This window comes from Ammospiza nelsoni, chromosome 8 (assembly GCF_027579445.1).
Source record: "Ammospiza nelsoni isolate bAmmNel1 chromosome 8, bAmmNel1.pri, whole genome shotgun sequence".
Lineage (NCBI taxonomy): Eukaryota > Metazoa > Chordata > Aves > Passeriformes > Passerellidae > Ammospiza > Ammospiza nelsoni.
The window spans coordinates 38,472,385-38,493,186 of NC_080640.1; the positions used below are offsets into that span (position 1 = coordinate 38,472,385).

Here is a 20,802-nt window from a genome sequence, read left to right on the forward strand (position 1 = left end):
GTATAATGTGACTAAACAGATGAAAATACAGATTAGCTGCTTACCACCATTGAACCTGATTTTTCTCTTCGTGTTCCTCCTGAAGTCAAGCTAAGAACTTTTTTTTTCCTTTCTTTTTTCTTTTTTTCCTTTTTTTTCTTTTTTGAGTGGAGGGTTGATGTTTTCATTATAACAAGGAGAGGAAAAATGAGTGACTGTTGTAGTGGGACACTTGTGGATGGCAGCACATCTATAAATTTTCAGACCATCCATGGCATCGGTGATATGCTTGTAAAGAACGTGCAGTCAGCATTTTCAGTCTGTTGATTTGAGCATGTCGTGATGGGCAGTACAATGTATAATACTGTTATTATTATATTATGTATATATTATAATAGAGTCGCACTGTACCAACTCTGCTTTTGTCCATGGATTTCATGGACAATATTATATAATAATATAATATAATATAATATAATATAATATAATATAATATAATATAATATAATATAATATAATATAATATAATATAATATAATATAATATAATATTATATTATATTATATTATATTATATTATATTATATTATATTATATTATAACATTATTTTATTATATTATATTATATTATTATATTATATTGTTATATTTATTATATTATATTTATTATATTATGTTTATTATATTATATTATATTATATATGATTATGTGACTTTTGGGTAGTAGTGGCTCAATATATAGTATTGATATAAGGTGGCTGTGCAGATGCTGTTCGCTCTTGCTCACTCTTATGTCTGCAGTCTGCCTGCGTGACCCCGATGGTGACATCCCCGCCCGTGGGGCTGCCACCAGAGGCCTCCCCAGCTGGGGCACCAAAGCACTCTGAGGGCAGGGTAACTCCTCCTCTGGCACTCTGTCACTTGGAAATCCTGGCAGGCAAAAACCCTGTGGCCGGGCTGCTGGGAAAGTGGTGAGCAAGCAGAGCACCAGCAGGACAGCTTTGTGCAAAGGGACAGCTGTCTGAGAAGGCACAGCTTTCTGCAAGGACACAGCTTTCTGCAAAGGGAGAGCTTTCTGCAAGGCACAGCTTTCTGCAAAGGCACAGCTTTCTGCAAGGACACAGCTTTCTGAGAAGGCACAGCTGTCTGAGAAGGCACAGCTTTCTGCAAAGGCACAGCTTTCTGCGAAGGCACAGGCACAGCTTTCTGAGAAGGCACAGCTTTCTGCAAAGGCACAGCTTTCTGAGAAGGCACAGCTTTCTGCAAAGGCACAGCTTTCTGCAAAGACAGCTTTCTGAGAAGGCACAGCTTTCTGCAAGGACACAGCTTTCTGCAAAGGGACACCTTTCTGCAAGGACACAGCTTTCTGCAAGGACACAGCTTTCTGCAAGGACACAGCTTTCTGAGAAGGCACAGCCTTCCCATCAGTCACACCCTGGGCAAACTGGGTTTGTGACAGCCTGGTGGCTGCTGAGTGCCCCGCAAGGAGGACTGGGCCCTGGGTATTCAGGAGCAATGTGGTAGGAGCAGGTGTGCCTGCCAGGGTTCTGGTGTTGTGTTTCCTGGAAGAAGTGGCTGGATTTAACGTGTCTGGAGCCCCAGAGTGAGATGAACTGCAAGGTGCTTTCATAACCAGTGGAAGACTGAATTAGGTTCGTTCTTTGTGGATGTTTTAAGCAAAGCATTGGAAAGGACGCTGGGGCTGGATGGGATGGATTGAGTCAGCACAAAGATTCCTGAGACAGAGCTCCACAACGTGCTGCTGCTGCTGGAGAAGGTGAAAAGGTAAAGGGGGAGGGTGCAGGGCACCAAGGGAGGGGTGATAGCTGCCCTCTGGGATCAGCAGCTGCTTTTAGTCTTACATCCTCTGGAAATGCTCACACACACACAGAGAAATAAAAATTAAAAAAAAAAAAAAAAAACAAAAAAAACACCACAGCCCTACAAAATGATCCTTATGATCCTTTAAACCTTTTCTAAAAGTTTATAAAAGTGGTCATGATGAAATAGCTAAGAAGAAAATGAAGCTCAGATGCATTCAAGCATTCACATTAGTATTTACTACATCGTGCTGGTGAATGTTTATCCATCGTTTTCATTTCTACCTGCAATTTGTTCTAGTGACCTCTGCAATACAAAGAGACCAGGCTGCAATGAAGGGCTTGGTGTACACAGGAAGTACAGCTGAGTGTTCTTAATCCCAAGGGTTAGTAGGGATTTTCATAGCTGTTATATTTATTTGTACTTTTCTCTGACTGTAGCTCTGCAGTCCTCTCTGTCTAGGGATGAATTCTATCATAATTCATATCCATTCATATATCTTCATTCAGTTCTATCTAGAAGTGCATTTTACTTCATTTCAAGCAGGACTGGATCTTAGATCACAAAAGCTTTTTGTTGAAGCTAACTAGCAATTCTTCAAGAAAGAATTCAAAACTGCACTTTTTGTCAAAGCAAGAGAAATTGCCAACTTTTGGAAGACTGAGGAATTCTTAATGACACATTTATAAACGTTTAACAGGAAAATATCTGATGTCTAGTTTGTGTTATCCTTGGCTAGCTCAACCTCATTATTATTTCTCAACACTGTTTAACTTCAATCACATCATTCTTTTTTTCCCTGTTTCTGGTATTTACCTTTCTTTCCCAATAATTTGTCTAGAACAGCCACTCCCTGTTGCAGCCCCATTTTCTGGCTATACTATTTCTCTCTTCCTCAGTCATTTCTTGGGCACTCTGGTGACTACACCGACCTGGTGACATCTGTTAATGCCAGCTGGAGTTCATCTTCCCTAATGACAAATTCACCGGCTGCCCTCTTAACTCAATCCAGGTGAGGAGAGGAGTTATAAGGAGCCAGAGTGCTTTGTTGGCCTCCACCTAAAATGCAGTAACATCTATGGGTACGTTGGGAATGGTTCTCTCTTACTCTAGTTAAGTTTTATATCACTGGTGAAAAATTATATGTTTTTGCTGGTCTCCTGGGCATGATTTAGAGAACTTGACTCTGTTGGTTTTTACCTCCTTGTTCCCAGTAAGCTCTTTTCTGATGCACAGGATGGCTAGCTGAATACAAATGTAAGGTCAGTAAATTAATTACATTATTTCCCCTGTTATCCTGCCTCTTGCTGCAGTAACAGCCAAGGGGTTTCTTATAAGTTAGAATTCTCTCACTTGTCTTTGTGAATTTCGCTTTTTCTGATAATTAATGTTGAAGTTATGTTTTCCTGATTTCACTTAAATATCTGGAAGCTTAACTGAAAAAAAAATCTTTGAGTTTCTTTAGGTAATTTTCTGATTTTAAATTATATATCTTATATATAATTTATATTCTTTCAAAAGTCATAATGGCCATTTTTCTGCTCTGGATTACTTTTCTCACATTTCTTATATATATTTTGCTCTAGAAAAGCAAGTAGCAAGTTACACAACTGAAATGCAAAGGAGAATGTTTTATTGGGGTTTGGGTTTTTAAAAGAAATTGCCGTATTTAAAAAATGAAGCTACCAGTATCAGATTTGCTGTCTGTATTTAACACAGAGATCTGACTGCGCTGGGTTTACAGCCCCGGGCACTCGGAATTCCTCCTCAAGGAGCATTCCTGGCTATTGTTTCTATCCGAAGTCGCTGCGGTCCCACAAATCGCTGCTCTTTATCCCAGCAGCTCAAATGAGGTTTGTTCTGGAGCAACAGCCCGGGGCGCTGGAATCCTGACTTTACAGAACAGGTACGCCTGGACTCAAACCGGTCACCAGAGCTGTAATCAAATGAAGGGGAAATTCAGTCCCAAAATCTTGTAACTAACACAAACTGCCCTGCTTTTTCCCAGGTAAAATCCAGAAATCTCTCTCTCTCTCTGATGGGGATCTCATGGGGTCAATGGTACACACAGAACTGGGTAGGAGCTTTTATATTGTGCTTGGGACGTGGAGGGGAAGGGGAAAATCACGGCAATTAAAATTTTCCTCAAAAGGTGAAGCTAATTTTAAAAACTCTTGATCTGACAACTGAGCAAACTCTGTAGGAATGCTGACATCTCTCAGTGGAGCATCTCCTGTGCTTAGCTGAGTCGTTCAGCCAATTGTTCGCCAAACGAGGGGCAAACTGCTCCCTGCCACCCTCCCTGTCCAGCCCGGGGGATGCACGCAGGGAATTTGAGCAGGGGACCCGCAGCTGAGATAGATACGATCACAAACACTCGATTGGAGCGTTCCGAGAGGGAAACTGGGCTGGCAGTCCGGGAGAATGGGTCTCGGCGGCTGCTGCTTGCTGTCCTCGGCGGTCACCAGCTCCTCTGTGCCATGCCAGCCTGCCCGCAGCATTCTCCTTGTGTGGAGAGTATTATTAATAATTGGTTAGCTGAGAAAGGCCACGCTGAAATAATGCCGCTGGTTAAGCTGAAGGAGAAAAGTCAGAAGTCAGCAAGCTAAAAGGAAAGGTCAGCAGTGACCTTGCTGCAACATGAGGAGAGGGAGTAGAGATTATTCCTGAATATATCCTGAGAATATGTGTAAAGTATCAAAAGTAGAACCATAGGAATGCAGAAGTAGGCGTAGGTGCTGATATGTAACTGACCAATCCTGAGCTCAACTTTTGCAATATGTATGAAGCTCATTATTAACTGTATTTAACCCGCCGTACTGATCCATAAAATTGGGCCTGTGATGATCGAATTGATGTCTGGGTCTCCTTCCGTCGACATCCTTGTGCCTGAACGGCCCCGCTCCTTTGTGGTTCCTGTCGAGTAGAAGAGAAAACACCGGAATGAAACATTTTTGCTGGGCCTTTAGAGGCTGGATTTGCTGTCGGTTCAGCATCTCTGTCGCTAAAAGGAAAGCTAAGAAAGCCCTGTCCTTTCCAGCCAGGCTGGAGCTGGGATGGGCAGGCAGACTGGGACTTTTCTGTGCTGCTCACCTTTTCCAGTGAGGGCTCTGCTGCAGGCTGGGAATTTCTATCTCTTGGGAAATATCCTGTTGGAGAGTGACATTGGAAGGACAGTGCACTTTTCTGTGAAATGTCAAGTTTTATACGTTTTTGCTGGAGGTATTGAATGAACTGGAATGAGATCAGACAAGGAATTGTTTTGTGCTCTTGTTTGTGCATTTGTAGAGTTATCTGATAGGTCTAACTCCTCGCTGTTCCTTGTGTGACTCCCACAGAACACGAGGAGAAGAGAAGCAGCTAAAAAATGGGCAGATAGTCCCTGAAACTGCTTTGATACTCCAACAGAATCCCCGGGATGGACAGGGATGTTACTGAATATCCTGGAAATGTTCAGCAACAGCTTAAGGAGTAGGGAGCAAAACTTCTGCAGAACTGTGGCCTGCAATGACCTTTCAAAGGGCTGGCACAGCTTTGGGGAGCTGTGTCAGCTCCCAGGTGTCACTGATTCAGTGTGCTCAGCAGAGCACACGCGGAGCCCCTCAGGCTCAGCTTCTCTGCACCAGCTTTTGGGAATTTTGAAGTGGCCCTGGTACACCTGGGCTCCATCTACAGCTGGGTATTTGAGCATTTCCTGCTTATTAGCAATTCTCAGAGTTGTTTAAAATGAGAGGCAGATTCCTGTCCCCAAGCTACGTGGCAGGCTTTTAGGACAGACTTGTTTTCTATTGAGTAATTTAAATTTGTGCACAGCAATGAATGTCAGCGTCAGCTCGGTTCTGCTGCACGTTTACTGAAGCCACAATGAAAACGTGGCCCTGTGAGCAGCTGGTTTCTGTCTGGCCTACAAAAGGTCTCTGCAGTGGGTATTTGTCTGTCAGGCACCGCAGTTGCACACAGGAACACACATCTCTAGTGAGGATGGCAGCTCAGCAAGAGGCTGGGATGTGCCTCATGGGATTCCTTTCTTTTGGAGCCCCTTTCTTCCAGAGTCTTTCATCCTGCCCCACAAACAGGGATTTGTTTGTAGGTTTGCAAGTCAAAGGAGAATAATTTTGTATTTCAATGGTGCTGCTTCTGTGAAGTGTAACTCACAGCATGGGGTCGTGCTTTGCATTGAGCTGGTTAGGATTATTTAGAATTCTGTGTCTTTTTTATTTTTATCAGGCCTGAAGAGAGTGGGTGACCTAAAGTGGATGCTTTATTTTGCACTGCTGTGGACAGGCTGCCAAACATGAAGAACAGTTCGAGTTTCTAACAGTTTTGTTGTCAAACACTGCTTAAAAAGTTATTTTCAGTAAGGTATGTGATTCAGAACTTACTTGCATATTCTGTTGTAACTGGGTTTTACCTGTTATCACAGTTGTTCCAGTGATAACTCTGCTGATATACTTTAAGGAGGAAAAAAGGAAGAAAACATTTGTGCTCTTTAAAGGAGCTTTTTTATCTACCTTGCTATTGTTTGCTTTTGATCTAATTCTGTGTAATGATTGTGTAAAACTTAGATTGTTTCATAATGTTTAATACCCGATTCTAGCTGGCATTTAGCCCTTACCACTGACATCAGATAATACCCCTGCATGTTTAGTGCATTTCCATGTAAAATTCTTACCAAGGTGTTAATGCTGTATTACAAAAGCCCTTTCTCAGTAGAGCAGGCATTGCACTGACCTTAAATGCTGTACTCTGCTACTGATTGAACCCACAGCAGCAAGGTACCAGGCCCTGTGATGTTCTTCAGAATCCCCATGCATTCACCAGATCCGCTCAGATTGAATTTCTTGCAAGGTGTAATCTGTAAAAGCACTTGTGCATGCAGTTTTTTTCACACTCCCCCAGCATTAGTTTCTAATCATACTGTTTAGCAAGTACCACTGAACAGAAGCATATATTTTTTACAATAAGCTCCATTCAATTTAATTTACTCTGATTTTTTTTTTAATAATCTCTAAGCAGATTAGTTGGAATGAACTTGGTACGTATTGTGTATTTCTTGGTGCTAAAGACTTTCAGCAGCAAAAGCTATTGCTTCTGTCTTTTGGGTGAGAAAAGAATTTTAAGAAAATAGGCTGAGCTGTGCTATATCCTCAGTCTTTTGAATTCTTGCGCCTTGAATCATGAAAGGCAGATCTTAACTGCCTTAATGCTCTTTTCGAATCAGGGTCATTTAAACAGGGCTACTTTTTTCTGTCTCAGACAAGACAATAGTTTGTGTTAATATCATGAAGTTAATGAAATAAATTGCATTAGCCTGTAGTGCTTCTGCCGCAGTCTTTGATACGGTTTCAGGATCAGAGACTTCATTTCAGGGCTGCTTTTAGCCTTTTCCCTTCTGCCATCTTGCTTTAGCACACATCCTGTGCAGAGCCCCAGTGTGGGATCTCAGCACCTCAGGACGGAGGTGCAGAGAGGCCGAGACCACCCTTGGGGGGCTCAGGAATCCTGGAATGTTGCCAGAAGTGTCTGGTGGCTGGACTTTGATCCGAAACAGGAGACGACGCCTGTATGAGGATGGGAGGAATTCACTGGGTGAATTGTGAAGGGATAAGTTAGTTAAAGTGTAAAACACAGGGTTTAGGATTTCGGTACAGGGGGGTCTAAAGAAGTAAGATGGAGGAATTGGGGTGTGTCCTGTCCTCCTTCTTCTTCTTCTTGGCCTCCATCTTCTGTGGTGATGGTGGCACTTTGGGATTGGTTATTACTAGAAGTGCACCGGTTAATAAGGGTAGAAGGTATTGGGGAGAAATGATAAATATTGTACACGTAACTTCGGGTATAAAGATAAGTGACCGCCCCGGGGGCTCGCAGTGTGCTCATGGCTGACATGCTGTGCAGACCTCTGTCGGGCTGAAAGAAAATCTTTTAGATAAACAATTAATAAACACCGAGACCGAGAAAAGATCAGAAGTCTCTCCTCGTCCTTTGAAGCGTCGGCTCTTCAAGGCCATCCCTGAGCCTTTCCAGGCCACCTAAACAGCCGAGAAAGCGACACCCCAGCACTGACAGTGAGCCCGTGTTGGGGTCCCCAGCTCCACCTGGAGTTCAGCTATGCGGGAAAAGTGAATAGCACAGGAGCTATTTGTTTGGGAGCAGAAGAGAAAACCAGCAGCGGTGTCACACGGACGCTGCTCGGACGGTCTCGTTAGCCGTGTGAGCGCGGCGTGGCCTCGTTTCTCTGCCCCAGTGTCACCCCAGAAAGCCTGGCAGCTCCTGGGGGGCAGCAGCTCCCCGTGCCGGGTACACAGAGCAGGGGGGCTCGGGGCGGCTCTGGGAGGCACAGGCACAGCCCAGCTGCCCCCGGGATGCTGCACTCGCTCGTTCCTCCCGTTCCACCCCCTGCCCAAGCTGCCTGGGCACGCCGCTCCACTCGCTCGTTCCTCCTGTTCCACCCCCTGCCCAAGCTGCCTGGGCACGCCGCTCCACTCGCTCGTTCCTCCCGTTCCACCTCCTGCCCAAGCTGCCTGGGCACGCCACTCCACTCGCTCATTCCTCCTGCTCCACCCCCTGCCCAAGCTGCCTGGGCACGCCGCTCCACTCGCTCGTTCCTCCTGTTCCACCTCCTGCCCAAGCTGCCTGGGCACGCCGCTCCACTCGCTCGTTCCTCCCGTTCCACCTCCTGCCCAAGCTGCCTGGGCACGCCGCTCCACAGCCACGCTGTCCTCAAAGCCGACGAGGTTTTGGGCATGGAAAATCTGATCCTCTGCTGCTCCAGCAGGTGCCCGTTGGCTTTCACTGTCCCGCCACGCTCTTTTTTCTCCTCCAGGTTCTACAAGAGCCATTCCCTCTGCTGTGCCTCCCGGCCTGCCCATCTTGGTGTCCCTCTGCTGAATTTGCCCCTATTCCTTGCCTGCTTCATAGACTCTATAACTTATTTTTGCCCCTGAAATTGTTCTACATTTTCAGCATCCCACAGACACATGCACATCTCTATAATTTCCTTTGGAGGCTTCACCTTGGTCTGTGGGATTCAACAAGCCAGTGTCTTCACTGTAAGTGTTCTGCCAAAGTGGCTTTTGAAAAAGCATTTACTATTTACTGAGTCCTCTGTAACACAGTGGAGTTGCTTGGTTGCACTGTTGGTCTTCTGTGACATCCTTTTGGCTGAAATTGGGATTAACTGAATCATGGAAAGGGTGTTTTATGGCACTAAAGCCATGGAGACAGTATTGGGAACTGCAGACTAAAGTCCTCGAGTTCAGACTAGTGTTGTTTAATCTGCAGTGTCCAAACAATTCCTCTGAGACTTCTTATGGTGGTAAAGATGCTGCTTTTCATTTCTAAACAGGTTTGTTTTGTTTTTCCCTGTGAACCATAAATTGCAGCCTAATGAAAGGGTGCAGAAAGTTATTTTCTAGCAAAGGGGACATCCTTAAAGTTGGATATCCACTTGGGGAGAGTGGAAGGAAAAGTGGCTGTGCACATCCACCAACATCCCAGGCAGGTGTGAAGTTGCCCCTACAGCATTAAAGTCCTGTTCTCAGCTGAAAGGAAAACCTCCCTGCCATGGGATTTGTCCCAAAACAAGATCTTGGGCCTGTTTAGTTTTGTGTTATTTGTTATCTCCTTGCAATGAACGTTTTGAATCAATCTGTCCTTTCCACCAAGCCTGACACTAAACGCTGAAACAGTTAAAGATGACCTTCCTTGCTACCAGCTGTGCTCTGTGTGCTCAATGCACACATGAATTGACTTAAAAGCCCTCAGCATTCTACATTATATGAAAAATAATGATCTGCAGTGCTGTTGCTCATAGTGGAATTGTTCTGCCAGTTCTGCAGTGCATGCCCCAAAGGTGGCTGTGCTCATGCAGTTCTGCTTGTTGGTTTTGTGCCAGCTGGGCTGAAATGCAGGTCCCTGGACACCCTGGGCTGTGCTCATGCAGTTCTGCTGGTTGGTTTTGTGCCAGCTGGGCTGAAATGCAGGTCCCTGGACACCCTGGGCTGTGCTCATGCAGTTCTGCTTGTTGGTTTTGTGCCAGCTAGGGTGAAATGCAGGACCCTGGACACCCTGGGCTGTGCTCTCTTGGCCAGTGCATTTGGAGCTGCATTCCTGCCTGTGTGCTCAGGCAGGGCCTGTGCAGTTTGAAACCTGCTCCCAGGATGCTCTCAGCATCCACCGGGACACGTCAGTGGCCTTGCTAAGGGCTGAAGGGGTTAATGTCTTTGGAAGTCAGAGAGACATTGATGGCAACAGCCTACCCCCTGTGCTCTGTGGTGGTGCTCACAGGGGTGCCAGGGTGAGGGAAGAGATGAGGATCTGACTCCATGGTTCAGAAGGCTGATTTATTATTTTATGATATATATATAATATTAAAACTATACTAAAAGAATAGAAGAAAGGATTTCATCAGAAGGCTAGCAAGCAAGCAGAAGAATGATGACAAAGGCTTGTGACTGACAGAGTCTGGGCCAGCTGACTGTGATTGGCCATTAATTAGAAACAACCACATGACACCAATCCCACATTTTGTTCCTGAGGCCTCTTAGCTTCTCAGGAGGAAGAATCCTAAGGAAAGGATTTTCCATAAAAATGTCTGTGTCAGTGCTGAGTTTAGGAAAACTGTACCACACTGAGTGTGTTGCTGTCTGCTGTGTGATTTGTTCCTGTCTGGGCACTTGGGCAGAGGTTGCAGGACGGAGCTCTTCCTGTTCTTCCTGAATCTTGCTTTGTTCTCACCATATCTGCCTGTGGGGTTTTTTATTAGCTGGTGAAAGAAATTATGGCTCTAGGTCGCCATTAGCACTGACATTAGAGTAAGGATTTCATGATGGCTCTTGGGTAGCAACCTCAGAGAGCACTTAGAAGTCGTATTTCCAAAAATTCATAACACTTGCACGTGGGAATAGGCTTTCATGTGTTGTTGGGAAGGCAGAAAAAGTGGTTGGCTTTTGTTGGTTTTGTTTACTTCTTATTAAGTTGCATGGCATCATCCTTTGAAAGTTGCAAGGAATAAAAAGTCGAGAAGAACTTAGTAAGGATAAGTTAATCACAGAAAGTTTGGGACTGTAAAAACCAGAAATTGTGACCAAATGGAGGGCACTCTGTCTAAATGTCCTGATTTGGGAGTGTCTGTCCTGGCTGGAATCAGTAGGTACAGAAATCTGACATTTTCATGTGTTTGTAGCTTCTTTGATGTCAGCTGAAGAAGTGCTGGTGGCCTTAAAGTGACAATTAATTGTTTCTCTGGGGGTTGTACAAAATAATCAAAGAACAGATATTTGCTGTTGCTGAGAGCTTTTGTTTGTTTCAGTAATAGATCACACACATTACAAGGTTTGACAGTTTCATTGAGCTATTTACTCTTCGCTTCAATAAAAGGATGTTTCTGAAAACAGGACCTAGTACAGAGTACTTGTGCCAAAATAGAGTTTCTCTGCTATGTACTTACAACTGAAAATGTTAATCTTAACTGCCTTTATAATCTACATAGAATTTTTATTCATTAATAAGAACACATCTTGTAAACTCGTCAATGTTCAAAAAGGGTTTTGCTAGAGTTCCCAACTTGCTATGATGTTCTTATTAACATTTTGTTCCTTAAAAATCTTTAACTATAATATGTGATTTTTGCTGTAAAATGTGATTATGATGCACTCTAGTCTAGAGAAAATTCTTTAACTATGATATGTGATTTTTGCTATGTGATTATGATGCACTCTAGTCTACAGAAAAGCAGAAGCCTTGCAGTTGGCAGCAGTTCAGCTCTTGCTTATGATCTTCTGCAAGAAGTGAATTACATCAAACAAGCCAAGGCTCTCATGCAGAGGATCTGTGGCATCTTTTGTATAATCCATTCCATGATAGGTTCTCCCAACTACAGAAATACCAAACCAGAAATACCAATCTTCTATTTCCACATGCTGTGTCTTCTCTGGCCATCAGATGTTTTGGGTTTTTTTCTGGAATGGATTTACTCCTAGTCCTTTATTGTTCTGCATACAGTTTACCTGAACTCCTAAGAAGTAAATTGAGTGCTGTTGTAACAAATGCCCCTCTGTTCAATTCCCCAGAATGAGCCTGGGTTTCACCCAGATCAACTTGTCTTGTGTGTAATTTTTCTGAATAGCCTGAAGATGCAACTGTTAAACAACTCAGTGAAAAATGATAATGCTCACATTACAGAGATGGAACAAAAATCACTTTGTGCTAGTCAAGAGTAGCCAGAGGCTTTTCTGCGTGCTGAGTTCTGTTACCCAATGCTCACATTACAGATGATTTCCCACACTGTGACCAGTAAGTGCTCCAAAAAGGGCATTCTTGGGTGTTAGGTGTCCAGGTAAGGAGCAGAGCTTGAGCAGAGCTGTAAAGCAGGCTGAAGGGTAAGAACAGCAGAGCCCTGGGCAGCTGCTTTAGTTCATGTGGCTCTGCAAAAGCTGCAGAGATGGAGGGTGGGAGGTTCAGGGCTTGCTGTATTCACACCAGCAGGGGAGAATTTGGGTTCTTCACGGCTGTGCCCTCACAGAGGTGTGAGCAAGGCCCTCCTGAGACTGTGAAGGCAGCAGGAAGGTGATTGTCATCACATTCATGTAGGGTAGGGAAGTGGGCAGGGCATTCTGCAGGGGGCTGTGAGCTGTAAAAGGACACACTCTAAGGAGCTTTAAAGAGAATGGTGTTCTGGTGATTTTGCATCAGGCCTATGAGGCACAGCTTGCACAAACTGATAAATCTTCTCCATGTGCAAATCTAAGGGATGCAGCTTTTCAGTATTTCCAATGAACTTGGGAGACTATTTGAAGCACAACAGCAGTTATTTAGCTATGCAAAGTAAATCTACAAAGTTTTTCATAAGAACTTGATAGATACTTGTAGGGGTGCTGCCTGGGCCTTATCAATATCACCAATGATCTGACTCTTGCTTTCACAATTTCAGATTGTATTTCAAAGTCAGGAGAGAATGATATCTAATATTTATGTTGTTAGCACATGTGCACTATTGACTCTGCAACATTTTACTTGTTTGAACTTGTGTTGAAACATGGTTTTAGATTTTTTACAATTCCTTCAGTATCAAGCTAGCTTTTGTTTAATGCTTGGAATATTATTCTGAAACAGCCTTCCCTGAGTGGAGGCACGGGATTTGATGCTGCAGAACAGATACAGACAACAACAGCAAGATAATAACTATAAAGATAATGAACAAATTTTAATTACACTTGGTATTTTACTCCTTAGCAGCCTGGTGCTCTGCAGGAGCAAATGGTCAAGTTGGCAGCACACAGTGTGCCCACAGCAAACTATTCACAGGAGTAATTTCTGAATGCTGATGGCCTTTCCCATAGCAAAAGAAAGCTTGCAATGGTTTCTGCACCTGCAAGGAGTTTCCTAGCAACACCACCGAGCAAACTGTGTGCCAGGATTTTCTTTTCAGAGTTCTTTTTGTTGAATATGGCAGCAGTTGTAAAACAAAGGTCAAGAGCAACTTCAGCTCTTCAAAGCAATGTTGTGCATTACATTTACTCAGAGGAGTGTTTGTGTTGCAGTTCCCTGCCTGGAGGATAAATATTGGGTTACAGTGTCGTCCAATAGACAAGGGTGGTTCAGTTGAACGTGAACACAGCTTAATCTGAAATGTCACTTTTCACCTGGGGAGATTCCTGTTAGTGTCTAACAGAGGGTTATCCTGTGAAGGAAGCAGAGTCCCTGCTGCCTGCCTGGCAGAGGGCACAGCCAGGGAGCAGGGCAGCACAGAGCATCACCTGGGCAGGAACAGACCATCAGTCTGACTGAAAAAAGAAGAAAGGGAGGGTTTGATTTTTGTTTTGTCTGAGGAGGTGTCTGCAGTCACTGTCTCTGTGTGCACGGACCTCAGGTGAGTCCCTGCAGGGCAATCCTCATTTCAGCTGCAGCACACACAGGTACCAGGTCAGGAGTGGCTGCTGGGCTTGTCCCCTGCCACCTTGGGGAGAGCTCAGAGTTTATCTGGGTTTTGTTATGGATGGGGAGTTCGGGTGAAGCACTGAGAGCCTTTTCAGCCCTCTGGGCTGGGGTTGCAGAGTTACTGGGGAAGATGGGCCACACTCTTGGCCCCTCCGAACTTCTGCTTTTGTCATGCAGAATAAGAACAATGCTTTTGTTTCTGACCAGGACAGATAGTGAGGTAGCCTAAAAAATGCATGCAGTTGTAATAAGAGTTTTTGCTCTCTACCCAGTTTACTAAATAATCTCTAGTTCTAGAACCCAGTCTAAAAGTGGCATTTTACCATTTGTATTCAATTTTATGTGCAAGACAAGGCACAAAGCCTATTACTTGTATTTTTTTCCTTGTGCTCTGACTTGGTGAAAGCATTTTGTACTTAGATCATTGGATGTTGACCTTTTCCCCATTAGCTACTTGGAGAAGCACAGGTTCTGCATGGTTTAACGTGTAAGCAGTCTTCTAAAAAATCAGCAGTCATCAGAAATAATTCTCTCTCTCAGCTCCCTGTTTATTAACCCAAATTATGGCTTTGGCTGGAATTCTATACCAAACAAACTAATGTGCTTAAGGCAACCTTGTGTTTCCTTCATTACAAAGGCTCTTGACAAGTGCTACCACCGCCTCCCTCCTCTCAGAAATATTTCTGAGTAATTTGCCAAAGAAAATTTGCTGGGGATAAGGGAAATTTTCAGTGAAAATCTTTCAGAGCTAATAGAAAAGTATGCACTATTCCAATCAAATGATTTTCTTTTCTTTTAGGTGATGTGAGCCCTGCTCTGATGAATCCTCTCTCACAGCCAGGCTCTGTTCCTTTGGCACAAGGAATATGCTGGACCATATCAGGCATGAATGCAGAGCACGTGCTGGTCACTCAGGAAACTCTAATGGAGCAGTTAGTGAAAAATTACCCAGGTAACTTGTTAGTTTCTCTCTCCTTTAAAAGTGGCTGTACCATCAAGCTTGAGTTTCTGATGCTGTACAAGGGACCAGGGAATGCTTACAGGCAAAGCTGGCAAGGTGAAGGGAGTGCAGTTAACAGGGAACTGGTGAATAAATGTGCAAACTTCTCATCAATCTGTGAGTGTCACTGCACTGACTTGAATGCAGTCCTTTCCACAGATTTAATGAATCTTTGAGAATCTGAGGGAGCTGGCTGTAGTTAAGTGTGCCCTTTTAGGGGGTGGGGAAGCACAGATGTGGTATTTAGGTGCTAGACATGGAACAGCATAAAATAGACTCTTAGATCACAGAGACTGCCTTTAAGAGACAGGAACACAGCTGACTTTGCCAAGGGACTGGGTAGGAGTCTACATCTGGTGTTAGCTATCAAAAACTATAACCAGCCTCAAATTCAGGTTTGTTGGTTGTATTCTAACCCTTTCCTTCCTGCAAGGAAATTACTTACACTAAGGGATCTTTAGTTCTTCACTTCTAGCCCAATTGGTTGGAGCATGGTGCAAATAATGCCAAGGTTGTGCATTTGATTCCCATATGGACCACTCACTTAAGAGTTGGGCTTGATGATCCTTGTGGTCCCTTCCAACTCAGAATATTCTGTGATTCTGAGGGGGTGGCAGCCACTTCTCTTAATATCTGAGAAATATCCCATTTCCCTTAGATGTGCAATATCAAAGTGTTACTGTGATGGAGACTTGGAACAGGCTCATTCTGGCCCTCTCAGGAGGCTGCTTTGTTTGATACTGAGCTGCTTCTTTTGAGTCCTCTTAATATTACACCTCTGTGAATGTTACAGGCTGATCTGGTGGGCATTTTAACCAGTGGGAAAAATATTAATGCAGCCCCACAGAGTGGCACAGAACCGTGCCAGGAATGTGTTGCACTCAGTAAGCACACTGAGATAACCACAAGGCAGAATTTGTAGGTCAGCCAGAAGCAGCATTCTCAAAGTTTCTAGAGTCTGGAGGTATTTTTGCTGTGTTTTCACCTTGCTGGAATTCTTAATTTGTTGGGCAGGAGGTCAGCTGTGACCAGACTAAGGACTCTGAGACACCTGATGGAAAACTGCAGCTGAGCCCAGCCTCAGTGAGGTAATAAACTGACATCTGACCAAACTACAGAAACTTCAGAGTGATGAAAGCCCCTGTTAAACAACGTGCCAGGGGGGAAATGCTTTGAACAAGAGGTTGTTTGCTTTGTACCTGGCAGAAAGTCTCTCTCATGGATATCATGTTCTGACAGACACAAAGACAACATCCTTGCTCCCTCACAGAGGTGCTGCAGTGGCAACGCAGCTAAATGCTTTACTATTTTATTTTCAGATTATTTTAGGGCTGTTGTATGAGAGAGATCTTTTGGCCAGCATCCATTTTATTTGAAAGCTTGTTACTGATTTGAAGTATCTGTCTCTTTGTTCTAGGCATTGCAGTGCCCTCCCACAATGCATTATATAATATCCTTGGCACTCTAATTAAGGAAAGAAAAATCTATCACACAGGAGAAGGATATTTCATTGTGACTCCCAGCACTTACTTCATCACAAATGGTGCCACAGAAGACAACAGAAGGATCCTATTGGAGGACAGCTGTTGCTGTTCATCCCCTTCCATCACTGACCTGGTAAACATTAAGCCCTGCACAGACCTAGTGAAAGAAAGCATTCCTAGGGTAGCCTGTTACAGATCCTGCCATTGCTTCCCTGACCAAAATCAGCTCTGTGAGCAAAGGCAAGGGCAGGTGAGGAGCCATGGATCTAATGCACAGGGACAGAGAGGCTGCAGTGAATTGAAGTCTTCAGCTCAAACTCAATGCATCTCCACATCTGCTGAGAACCATTCCTGGGGCACCATCAGATCCCTGACGTCTGTGAAAGCAAAACTGAAAAGCAAACTGTTTGGCCTTGGCTTCTTCTGGAGCAGTGGTTCTAAGCAAGAAAAGCACAAGAAGGAGTACTCCACTTTCTCAGGCCAGTTTCCTCCCCAGGAGTGGCCAGTCAGGGATGAAGATGACTTGGACAACATTCCACGTGATATTGAACATGAAATCATCAAGCGAATTAACCCGACTCTTACTGTGGATAATTTGATTAAACACACAATATTAATGCAGAAGTTTGAGGAGCAGAAAAAATGTAGCAGTGAAGAGAAAAAATACATCAGTAATGGTGCCTTGGCTGAAGTGCCAGCACTCAGGCAAAACCACCTCTCAAAGGATCATATTCAAAGGGCACCAAGTAAAACAGCAAAACACACCAGGAAAAGCAGATCCAAGAGGGAAAAGCAGATGAGCAGGAAATCTCACAGACAGAAGGTAACACCCCAAAATGTGAAACTGGCAGAGAGCTTTTCCCTGCCCAACAAACCCCAGCAGCCACCTGCTGCAGCAGTGCAATCCCAGGGGATCTACAAGAGGCAGATTAAGAACCCTTTCCAGGGCCTGCCATGGAGAGCTCGCAGCTTTCCTGCCAGGGGGCACCAGGGTGGTGCCAGCAGCCAGCTCCAGTGCCAGACTCACGAGGGAGGAAGGGCTTCCCACAGGCCACAGCCCTTGGCCTCCTCAGGACCCTCTGGCTGTGAAACTGAAAGGCTGGGTGCAGAAAGTGAGGCTGGCAAAGCAAAGCAAAACAACCCCCTCCATGCCCATAGGTCTGACCTTCAAATAAAAACAGACAGTTTCAGTGAAAGTGGTGGTTATGCACAAGGCAGTAATGTGCACATAGAGAACAGAAGGAGATACTTCCTGGACAGTAATATTTGTGAAGAAAATGTCTATAAAAGAACAATAAAAATGAAATCCCATTGCTCCTACACTGAAGATAATGGTGTGTGCAAAGAGGAAGCAAGATGTCCATCCCACCTGAAGGATGAGCACTGCAGATGCAAAGCAGACACTGTATGTGAGCTCTTGGATCAAACAGCCAGTGACTTTCAAAATGTCCATCTTTCAAATTGCACAGCCAGTGTTAACCTGGCCCCCAAAAATGGTGGGAAATACAGAGCAAAGACTGATAAAAAGAGTGAACTTCTATTTGACCGCTCTGGATCAAGGGAGCTGGAAAGGGAGGGGTTCACTGCTAACTCCCATCTTCCGCACCAAAAGGGGCACGATGGTGACACGTGTCCCTTGTCACACCTGCATGGCAATTCTGAGCAGCTGCCCCCTGGCCATGCCTGGGCAGGCACGGGAGACTGGAGCACAGCTGTGTCCCTAAAAGCCTCTGAGGTTGGTACCTGCCCTGCCCAGCACCACACAGCCATAAATAAATGCGGTGTGGGATATGAGGGAAGCGCTGGCACTGCAGAGGGCTCCAGGGAGCACCCCAAGCCCCAGCGCACAGAGGAGAGCTGGCTGTGCAGCCCCAGCAAGGAGGCAGGAACTGAACTCCCCGAGAGTGGGAAGGGCTCAGCTGGGGCAGGCTCCTGCTCTCTGCAGAACCTCACCTGTGGGGTGGGAGAGGGAGCAGCACGCTGTGCTCTGGGCCCAGGGATCAGAGCGACACACCCTGCAGGACAAGCAGAGCAGCTTGTGAAGGGTGCCTGTCCTGGGAGGCCAGAACAGAAACACCCAGAGGGCACAGAAAACCACAGCACCACAGGGGACAGTGGCATTGACTCCCCAAGGTAAGCAAACACGGGGCACTAAATGCTTTATCTCCAAACTGACCAGCAGGCTTAGGCAGAAATGCTGCAGCAATCACAAACTCCTTCCCCAACAACATTTGTAAAAATAAAAATTACATTTGTAAAAAAAACATTCTATTTTTTTAGACTTCAGTGTTCTGATCCAGAAATACCCAAACAGCATAGCTCTGCTAACTCCTTTAACAGGAACATTCTCCCTGCGTTGCTGCTGTTTGCATCTTGCTTTTGTTTTCATGAGGGAAGAGAGCAGCACAAGTTCTGTCCTGCAGGTAGAGAGGACCTAGGACAGAAATGTTAACAGAAATGAGGTTTGATAAATTCAGTGTTAAACAGTGTTGTTTGCAGGCTCAGCTCACACAGATCTCCCCATGTGACACTGGATATTGTCACAGACTCTCCAGCTGTACATAAAGAACAGAGATCCAGCAGAAATTTAAAGCAGAAAATACCATTTGACTTGCTCACAATGTGTACATCACCTGGGCTTTCACAGTGTACATTTTGCCTGTAACTACACCTGAAAATCCCTTAATGGAAAATAAATTGCTATGAAACAAACTTTTATACAGAGATGTCTAAAATTTAACGAAATTTGCAAGAATCCATGTTAAAAGCCACATCCTTTTTTTTTTCAACAGCAACACATATTCTTAATATCTTAAATGTGTGGTATTTAACTGTAATTAAACCATTGGAGTCCCCATTAGATTTGTACTGTCCCCTTGAGAAGGCACAAACCACAAGCTCCAGTTTCTAAGGGAATCCTGCTAATTGTTCATCTTTCCCTTGGCTGTGCACCCTTCCAAGCACATTTCCTGTGCATTACTTGGACATGAAGACTTGAAATCTTCAGCAAAATGTGTTTTTCAGAGGATCATTTTGACTGTGTGTACATATGCCCATCTGTGGCACTAAAAGCTAAGCCAACTCAGTTCATCTTTGGAATGTGGAGTCTGATTTGTAATAATTATATTGTTTTAGGTGGACTGAAAAGAAGATGAAGCTTCCTGCCAAATTCTAAAAGTAAAAATAACAATGCAAAAAGGAGGACAAGTGAAAGGACAATTGCAACAAAATTCCTTCCTTCATCTAACTCTGGTTGTGAATATTTGATTTTTTTTTAATGAGGTTGGAAAACTTTCCCCTTGTAACAAGGTAACCATGGAGCTGGTCACATCAGTGAGGCAGTCTCTAAATCAAAGCTGTTAGTTCAAACTTTTGACAGCAGCGTTTGGAGAGGTCATGTGTGTTTTGTTTGCTCTCATCTTTAATTATTTTTTGTGTGTCCCCCTGTGATAATAAAAGTGAGAACTGGCATTCTTCACTGAGACCACAGCACTGACCTGCAGGGGGTTTGTTTCTGCAATAGGAACTGCTGTTGGCTGTTTCACACTGTAACTCTGCAAAGGGTGAAATCAGCACGTGCTTCACTTTCCCTGCTAAATGACGGAACAAATGAACTGCACACGCACCCGGTGCTACAAAATTTCCTTCACTGCCAAGGTTCTCTGCCCGTGTCCTGCAGCACCCTCAGCTATCCAGGCTCAGTGTGTGTTTGTGTCTGTCAGGCATGGTTTGGGCTCTGTAAATGAAGCTTTGGCAGGAGCAGCAGCTCAGGCAGTGCCACTGCTGTGGGTTTGGGCTCTGTAAATGAAGCTTTGGCAGGAGCAGCAGCTCAGGCAGTGCCACTGCTGTGGGTTTGGGCTCTGTAAATGAAGCGTTGGCAGAGCCAGCAGCTCAGGGGGTGCCACTGCTGTGGGTTTGGGCTCTGTAAATGAAGCTTTGGCAGGAGCAGCAGCTCAGGCGGTGCCACTGCTGTGGGTTTGGGCTCTGTAAATGAAGCGTTGCCAGAGCCAGCAGTTCAGGCCCGTGCCACTGCTGTGGGTTTGGGCTCTGTAAATGAAGCGTTGCCAGAGCCAGCAGCTCAGGGGGTGCCACTGCTGTGGGTTTGGGCTCTGTAAATGAAGCGTTGCCAGAGCCAGCAGCTCAGGGGGTGCCACTGCTGTGGGTTTGGGCTCTGTAAATGAAGCGTTGCCAGAGCCAGCAGCTCAGGCCAGGGCCAGGCCCTGCTCTGCTCCTGCCCTCCCATTCCCTCAGGAATCCACATCCCGCAGCCGCCAGGATTGCTTCACATATTTTCCTTCACACATTTTACTTCCCAAGGCTAATTTGGACTTCTTCGTCTCGATTTATCTACGAGCAGGTTGTGCAGGGCTCATGCTGCGCATCACCACAGGCTTGTGGATTTTAAATCTCAGTCATTTGGTCACACTGCCCTTTGCTGCTTCAGACTTTTCACTGCTACTGAACGCCTCTCTGCGGTAGTTTCGGAGGCTGAAGCCGTCGGTTTGTAAAGCTGCCGGAGGTTTGCTCTGGGGACGGCAGGGCCTGGCAGGGCCGGCGGGACGAGCCGAGCCCTCATGGCAGA

The 20,802-nt window shown here is 45.0% G+C and overlaps 1 protein-coding gene across 1 annotated transcript; it reads left to right on the top strand.

The window, feature by feature from the left end:
• The first annotated feature begins 264 nt into the window (after window positions 1-264).
• On the top strand, window positions 265-18,749 carry STOX1 (storkhead box 1). Its single transcript, XM_059477685.1, has 6 exons — window positions 265-297; window positions 780-872; window positions 2,755-2,811; window positions 7,889-8,000; window positions 14,536-14,688; window positions 16,154-18,749. The coding sequence occupies exons 1-6, from the start codon at window positions 265-267 to the stop codon at window positions 18,355-18,357; spliced, it is 2,652 nt and encodes an 883-aa protein (XP_059333668.1). The 3' UTR covers window positions 18,358-18,749.
• Window positions 18,750-20,802: the final 2,053 nt, after the last annotated feature.